The following is an 8,734-nucleotide window of genomic DNA, read 5'->3' as shown; positions in this document are numbered from 1 at the left end:
AAGGCTGCGCCTTTAAGTTCCGTCATGAGAACACGTTGCTTTTGCATGTTTGATAGAGAAACGTCCACTCTTGGCGATGCTAGCTCCCAAGGAGCAGTCTCCATGGGTTTATGTCTGATGACGCGTCGCAGGTTGAAGCCGCTCGCGTCTAAAAGTTCTCTCCTTCGTATGCAAAAGGGGGAAGTTTTTGGTGACCGTTGACGTAGGAAAAGTCTTCGTTAGCTACGCGAAAACACTGCTTTGTAGGTGGGATGATCTGGGAACTGCGCCAGCTTGCACGTGTAGCGCAGTTCCAGCATCTGCCTTCGCAATGCTAGTGGGGGCTCGTGAGCCTCCACCAGAAGACTAGCTATGGGCGATGTCCGAAAAGCCGCTGTGGCGATACGGAGTGCGGCGTGATGCATCGTGTTCAGAGTACGTTTAATCAGGTCTGATGGGCTGTCATAGATAAAACAGCCGTAGTCAAGTTTTGAACGAATCAGGGAACAATATAGGAGTAAGAGTGTCCTCCTATCAGCACCGTATGATGTACGTCCCACGCACCTTCGGATGTTAAGAGATTTTAAACATTTGTCGCGAAGATTTCTTATTTGCTTACGGTATGTTAGGCGCCGGTCAAATCGTATACCGAGCAATTTCGCGGTATTCCCATTGGCGACGCGTTGCCCATACAGCCTGATTTCCATTTCAGGACAGTGACGCCGACGACGACAGAAATGAACTGCAGTTGTCTTCGATGTAGAAAACCGGAACCGTTAAGCACACTCCACTTCTCCAGACGTGTGACAGCCAGCTGCAGCTGTCGCTCCATCGTGCGAGTCGTCGACGAGCTACACCAAATAGCGAAGTCGTCTACGAACAGAGAACGGCTGATCCCACGTGGAAGCGTGTCCCCTATATCGTTTATCATCACTGCGAAAAGAATGACATTTAATACGCTGCCCTGAGACACACCATTGTCCTGCGGATACCTGTCGGATTGATAAGAACCGACACGCACCCGAAAGAATCTGTCAGTCAAAAAGTTTTGTAAAAACTTTCCCATGTGACCACGGATGCCACAATCGAGTAACTTCATCATAATTCCACGTCTCCATGTGGTGTCATAAGCTTTTTCTATGTCAAAAAAGATGTCGCCGGTATGGCACTCGCTACTAAATCCGGCTCGCACTGCAGTATCAAGAGTTAAGATGTGGTCAATCGTGCTCCTGTTCTTACGGAATCCGCACTGAGCATTCGTGAAAAAGTTTTGGCGTGCTAAAGTCCACGAGAGCCGCACATTCACCATTCTTTCCATGAGCTTACAAAGCGAAGATGTGAGAGTGATCGGGCGATAGTCAAGGGCGTTCGTTCCACTTTTCCCGGGCTTTAAAATAGGCACTACAATGGCCTCTCGCCAGATTGGCGGGAAGTTACCTGACTCCCATATACAGTTGAAAAGTACCAGCGACGCTCGTAGTACACGAGGAGGAAAATGTCGTACCACATCATATGGATGAGGTCGGGTCCCTCCGCTACACTACGCAGCGAGCAAATGGCCCGTTTCAAGTTCCATCATAGTGAAACGCTTGTTGTACGTCAGGATGACCCCTGTATAAAAATTAACTTGTGTGAAGTTCATATCGCGCCCGATGTCGCAAAAACCGTGGATCGCAGGTGCCATTCCGGCAACGGTCTGACAAGGCTTCCCCAATGGCTTCCGCGACATCACTTGGGTGAGTGATGTGTTGACTTCCCACTCGCAGTGCGGGAAGGGAAACTGGTGGATGCAGCCCGGCGATTCTTTTAATGCGGCCCCATACATGTGACGTCGGCGTGTGGCGATTCAGTGAATTGACGTAGCTGCGCCATGATGCACGTTTGGCCTCTCTTATAGTGCGGCGTGCGGCCGCGCGTGCTTGCCTGAAAGCCATGAGGTTTGATGTGCTGCTGTGCCGGTCAAAAGCCCTAAAGGCTCTCCGACGTGCGCGAACAGCGTCGCGACACTCGTCTCTCCACCAAGGTACAGAGGTGCGACGAGGGCATCCGGAGGTGCGCGGAATGCATCCTTTCGCCGCATCCAAAACGAGAGACGTAAATGCCTCCGTAGTCGGAGTTGCAGAGTCGAAATCGTTAGAAAAGGTTTCGTCCAGGCGGGTCTCAAATCCACTCCAGTCCGCTTTCTTGAAGTTCCAATGTTGAGGTCGCGTACCAAGAACAGTACCATCGCGGTGCCGAACCCAGACCGGGAAATGGTCACTTCCGAGGGGTCCGCTGAAGCATCCCAGTTGAAGTGTGGCACCAACTGCGGACTACAAATGCTCAGGTCTAGCACTGACGATCGTCCTGATGGCAATGTAAAATGTGTTTTCGCTCCTGTATTTAAAACACACAAACATTCGTCACGCACGAAAGCCTCACATAGCCTCCCGCGAGTGTTCGTGGAAGCACACGCCCACACAGTGTGATTGCCCACACAGTGTGCATTAAAATCGCCTAAAACGAGTGGAGGGGGAGGAAGTTGAGAGGTTAACTCTCGTAGTCCTCCAGATGAAAATGAAACCCCAGGTGGCAAGTACAGAGAGCAGACAGTTATAGCGCGGCGGTTGAAATTCACCGTTGCTGCGACAGCTTGCAAGTCTGTTCTTAACACCAGACGCCATGTAGGTACGCTTTGGTGTATAGCCAACAGAACGCCACCGTAAGCAACGGTATCTGTTGGCATGTCAGTGCGGAGGGTAGTGTACCCTTTCAGGCTGAAGGCCGCATCAGGCGCTAACTTGGCCTCCTGGAGACACACGGCTACCGGGCAGTGCGCGCTTAAAACTGTCTGCAAGTCCTGGGTGCTTGACCTTACACCTCTACAGTTCCACTGTAAAAATGACTGAATGGAGAGACTTTAAAAACACTGTAAGGCCTTAAAAAACTCAGCAGCGCTAGAGCCTGGCCCATGGTTGTTGGTTCTGTCTTCAGAACCCAAAGAGATCGCGCGCATCCTGGGTTGGATCCGGGGACTACCGCCATCTGTTGGCGAAATCGGCCCCTGCGGTCCACGCTTTTCCGGGCGCCCCGTCCTAAACTGGGCCGGCGCCGGCGACGTCGTGGTCCTAGGCGGCGGTGGTGGTGGAAGACCCATAGACGGGTCTCTCCGCGAGTCGGAAGGGCCTGGGGGAGCTTCCACACGCTTTCGGGGAGGTGGGACTACCTCCCCCGTGGGAGCAGGCCCGGGGCACGCACCCGACAGCCGACTGGCTGCCTTCGCCCTCTTCTGCTCTGAAGGCGTGCACGCTTTGCCCTCGCGCGCCCCGTCTCTCCGCCTCATGGCGCTCAAGGTTGTCCAGTTTTCGTCCCATCGTCTCACTCATGTTGTAGGACGTGATACTCCTGGGGAGGACCGCTGTGAAGCCGGTGATCGCGTGCTTACTGGCGAAGACCGGGAGGTTCGGCCCCGGCGGACCACGGTCCATTCACTGCTTTCGGCTGGTGTGGGATGAGACGGCGAGGTAACAACTGGCGCGCTGGCCTGTGCCTCAGAGGGGGTACAGGGTGCCGACGAGACGGGGGACGACAGTGTTGCTGATGCTGTGGCGTACACCTGAGACGCCGGTACAACCGACAGCCCGAAAGATGTAAGCAGTTTAATGAACTGCGTTTCAGTCATCTGGTCTAAGGAAGCCTCAGGTGGGGACAGGGGCCTTGGCCGCTGTGGCATATGATGTCTTTGGGTGGCTCAGTTCATATAAGTCCCTTGCTTCCCGAAATGAGATGTTCTTCGTGGTTTTCAGTGCGATGATCTCCTTCTCTCTGGCGTACGCCGGGCATGCACGATCGAAAGTGGAGTGAGGTTTCTGGTTTTTCCCACAGTTCACACACCAGAGGTTCGCTGCAGTGCACTGATCACTCGGGTGCTCTGGTGAAGCACACTTACCACATGCTGGCTGGTTGCGGCAGAAATCCTTTGTATGTCCAAACATTTGGCACTTAAAACATCTCATGGGGTTCGGAATAAAAAGGCGCACCTTCACCTTCACATAGCCTACCCTTACTTCAGATGGTATGTCAGGACAATTAAAAGTCAGCACAATGTTGTTCGTGGGGACCAGCTCCGCACCTCTGCGCACCTTCATGCGGCGAGCATCCGCTACCCCGAACTCAGCGAGACCGTCGACTATCTCCTCGTCACTGACATCTCTCAGGTCAAAACAGTTCATGATACCCTTTGACGGGTTCTTTGTCCTATGGACGCCCACAGCCATCGCCACTGACACGTCCTTTTTCCCCTCCGGCATCTCGCACACAGTACACAAACCTATCCGAGGTCCTGGCCCGTTTGGCCTCCTCTCCGTTCTGGAACTCAACCTCGATCCCGCCGTCCTTAAGCTTATCGCATCGGAGCACCTTTCCAAAACGAGCACACCCATTTCGCCCTTGAAAGGGCAAAAGGGACGACAGCGGCTTCTCGGCGCTTCGGAAAATCAAGATCCGAGGGGTAGGCGCTGACGCACTAGCACCTGTAGCCTCAGTCCCCCCCCTTTCGGGGTGCGGGTGTTTTTTGAGTTTATAGTTGCCATGCGTGTAAGGTTTTAACATTCAGCACCGAGGCTCCCCACCCACCTCGGAGCCCAACTGGGGAACGGCCCACTCACCCAAGTGGCGGTCGTGCCGCCAGGGCTACCTCGGTGATATGCGGGGCGAACGACGCCTCCCACACGGCCAGGTGTAACCGGGGAGACCCCCATCCCGTCCTGACCGTGGTTCAGCGCCGCCGCCCCTTGACCCCTTAAGCCTCTGCGCGCGGCCAGGCGCCCCAAGCGGAAACCCGCAAGGAGCACACAACCGCAACGCGAGCGACATGCCGCTAGACCAGTGTGGGGCCCCACGGGCCCCCATGCCCCCGGATATTCTGGCCAAAGTGGAGTGCTGGGATGCGCCGTGACCGACCCGCGTAACGCGCCCCTCAGCCACCAGGATCCGATCAACCCTGGGATGTGGGCGAGGGGGCACGGCGACCCCGATAAAACGAGGATGAGGAGTGGTGATAGGGCCGGATGACGGAAAACGGGTAATGGGAAGAGGAGCGGGCGGGACAAGGAGCAGGAGCTCACGTACCGGCAGGGTCGCTACGCCCTGAGAGGAACAGCTTGCGCTGTCCACCCGTTACCGGAGCTGGGACCCGAGAGGGCGCTAGTCCCCTACACCGGCCGAAGCCGGTGCCCCTGCGGGGACCCTGGGCGCCCATTTCCCAAGCAGGAGCGAGGCTGGGAGCCACGACTTGCATCGGTCCTTGGCACAATGGTTAGGACCCCTGCGTCGGTGAAGTGCCTACAATGTCTTACAAGGGCCATGTGTCGGCTAATGGCCCCGAGTCGGTCACAGGCTTTGTTTGAGGAGGCCCAAGGCTGGACAAAGGGCCCCTAGAGACCAAAGATCGGGGGCCCGATTGGAAGGCTGAAGGGCACCAAGGGCTGGCTGTAGGTCACATTTAGTACCCCGCCTTTAAGGCCGTGATCTCCAATGCCAGTAAGTGGGTCTTTTGTACCGATTGGGGACCCATGAGACAGAGTGTTTTCTATCTCGGCCAGAAATCACGAACACCGAGCAGTCGGTTTCGTGTCGGTCTGATCTCTTAGGGCCCATTTCCTCAAGCAGGGCCGGGCCCGCGATTTGCATTGGTTGGTGTCCCTACAACAACGTGGGGTCCTGTATCAATCAGGGGCACGCAGTGCCCAACAGAGTGTTGCGTGTCAACAAGGAGCCTCGAGTCGGTCGGGAGAATACTTGCTCAGCTGGAATGAAAAAGGATCGCGAATAACGGGACTCGCGATTGGTTGGGCCCTCTGACAATGAAAACAAACATTGTGATTTATGATGAGTGTACATTGAAAAAATGAAAAGGGCCCTGTGCCAATCAGGACCCCCAGTATCAAATCACGGCCCGTTAAACCGACCTGGAGTCTATGGGTCAATTATTGGACCACCCGCGCCGATCATGAATGTTATTGCGTCATTGAGGGTTCCCGCGTCGATCTGGTGCCAACTGCGCAGGTCAGAAGGCCCTCTGCGCCAGGAAGGGATCAATGTGATGTGATGTACCCCTCTAAGCACCTCCGGATCGGCCAGGGGATCCCGACCCGTGTCACCAGAATGGTGGCCGGTAGACCCTTTGCGGTGGAACGGAATTGCCATTCAGCTCTCGACTGGGTACAGAAATGTGCCTCCTAGTGTTCTACTCAAGAGGCCACCTTCCCGGAAAGAAACAAGCTAAACAAGAAAGTCATTAATGTCGAAAAGTGTGGATCAAAATGAATTAAAAATGAACAAGACTCTCCAATGATTGCCTGAAAAACCTTCATCCTTTAGCAGAATCGGTTAGTGACATATATTACATCAAAAGGTATGAGCATACACGCCCGAAATCTGGGGAGCAAAGACAACGATAGCCTGGGTTGCAGTTTCCAGACAACCGAATGGCGTTGGCTACTGCAAATAACACCACGTGCCTCTTACGGCAACGACCGTCGTTAAAATGGTTCCGACCGTCGAAAAATGGTTCCGAGTGACTCAAAAGCAACTGGCACCTTTCAAAGAGAGGACTGGCCGTGTCGTTTTTGCAACTTTGAGGTTATGCTCTGGGCAGGTGAACAGCTACAGCAGCATGACAACCAGATATTCCACTTCGCGGTATGTAAATGCCAATCCGTTCTTAACATCGATCTAAATATCGATAGATAACTTAGGGTGCGCAGACCGCACAGCTCACGCGGATTACAGCGGTGCCGTGTGGCGCGCTCACCTGGCTCTTTGGATTGCAGGTAACTCAGGGCGCGCAGACCGCACAGCTCACGCGGATTACAGCGGTGCCGTGTGGCGCTTTGGATTGCAGGTAACTTAGGGCGCGCAGATCGCAGAGCTCGCGCGGATTACAGCGGCGCCGTGTGGTGCGCTCACCTGGCTCTTTGGATTGCAGGTAACTTAGGGCGCGCAGACCGCACAGCTCACGCGGATTACAGCGGCGCCGTGTGGTGCGCTCACCTGGCTGATGGTCTCCTGCATCTCGTACTGGTACTGCAGCACGCTGATCATGTTGACGGCGTTCTGGATAATGAGCGCCATGATGGGGATGAAGGGCAGGCAGAGCATCTGCGCCAGGTGGATCTGCTTGCCCCGGCCGGTGGTGGGGTCGAGGCCGCAGCATCCCTTCACCTGGCGAGCCCAGTATGAAGTCAGCTCCGGGCGCAGGCGGCGGCCGGGAAGTCAGCTCCGAGGGCAGGCGACGGCCGGCCGGGGCGGCAGGGCATCTGAACGAGCCGGGGTGTGACATTCGAATATCCATGTTTATGTGTGGTGTAGGCTGCGCCTCGATTCTGCTTTGCTAGTGGGTACGAAGCATGTCAGTTGTTATTTAGTGACGTGAGATGAGATTTTGAATGCGATGCCTTGGACAGGGCAATATTCCACACGAGGACGCCCCATGAGGATTTTTTCGGGCGGCCAGGGGACATCAAGGTGTCTTGACAACCCTCTTTTGATCCAAGCAAAGCCCCTATCAATGTCCTGCATCAAAGTGGTAAAAATGAAAAAATGAGGTGTTCCACATAATGTAACAGCACGCCCATATTTTCCAATTTTCCAAAAATAGGTGTGTGCTTTTTTAGGCCTGGGAATGAATCCAGTGTAAATTTCAGTTACCTGTCTCACAGTGCAGAGATATACTCTACTACAGATAGGTACAGAACGTCCGGATGAAATGTGACACCGCGGGATAATGCGGTGCGGTGGCTTTGAGATGGTATACCATCTCCGTTCCGGGCTACCGCTATTGCTTATAGGGAGTGAAGGCTGCAAGCTAAGTCAAATTTGCATATTTTATTGTTTGGAAGTAGCCGATCAAAGCCTCGTAACATATTCGGTTGAGAATGCATGCCAACTGTATGATCAACCAAATGCCATGTCACTCGCATGGTCTGGAGGAAGGGTGCCCGACTCAATTTTCAGAACTATTAGGAGAAGTCCCAGAATGGGCGCAATATTTCGCCCGAATGACGGGAAAAGACGGGAAAATGATCAGATTATGGCACAGCAACACAACATCCGGTCTCATGTGTTTCCGAATGACATCCAGCCGGGCGCACTCGGCTTCCGCAGATCGGTCGGCCGATCAGCTGTTCGTTTGCATCGTTTTCATCCGCGTCAACCTGCTTGTCATCTCGCACGTGGGAACAGTCTGGCGCTTGTACGGAAGTGTGCTTATTGGGTGGTCGGTGGAAACGTTCTCAAGCGTCGCAGTCATTTGTTAACGAACTGAGGACAGTTCATGACTTCCCGTCCGTGAGTTGGTTTGAGGGGGGGAGGGGGGGGGGGGGGGGGGTCCAGTGTCAGGTCAAGCAAGAAGTGTGAGGGAGCATATACTAATGCCTGCTACGGTTACAAATATTGTTAGTTCCGAACCACTGCTTGGTACTGAGTCTGATGAATGACGCGATTGTATGCCCGTTGGGTCACAAAATGCAAGTAGCTATTCTGGTGTGTTCCAACCATTGAGGCTGGCTTGATGAGCGCAAGGGGATCTACTTTTTTCTTGATTTCATCCGATTTCAATGTTAATTTGTGGTGTGGCAACGAAAGGTGTTCACCCTCAGGCTTAAAAGATAGCGATATTGATATACTTCCCGCCTGGCAAGGGAAATAGCAACTAATGCCATAATGATACAACACAGTGAGTTGATGTGGGAAGCACAACGCGCGCAGGACAAAA

At 54.0% G+C, this 8,734-nt stretch overlaps 1 protein-coding gene across 1 annotated transcript in view; it reads right to left on the bottom strand.

The window, feature by feature from the left end:
• The window catches only part of LOC119098023 (uncharacterized), a 24,561-nt gene that overhangs the window by 4,818 nt on the left and 11,009 nt on the right, over positions 1-8,734 (bottom strand). Inside the window, exon 2 of the mRNA XM_037220953.1 lies at positions 7,012-7,182. Coding sequence (XP_037076848.1) covers positions 7,012-7,182 — 171 coding nt within the window. The remainder of the gene's footprint in view (positions 1-7,011; positions 7,183-8,734) is intronic.

Source organism: Pollicipes pollicipes, unplaced genomic scaffold, assembly GCF_011947565.3.
Source record: "Pollicipes pollicipes isolate AB1234 unplaced genomic scaffold, Ppol_2.1 Scaffold_4740;HRSCAF=5597_pilon_pilon_pilon, whole genome shotgun sequence".
Classification (NCBI taxonomy): Eukaryota; Metazoa; Arthropoda; class Thecostraca; order Pollicipedomorpha; family Pollicipedidae; genus Pollicipes; species Pollicipes pollicipes.
Note: the sequence above shows the minus strand (reverse complement) of the source record. Positions and strands in the feature narration are given on the sequence as shown.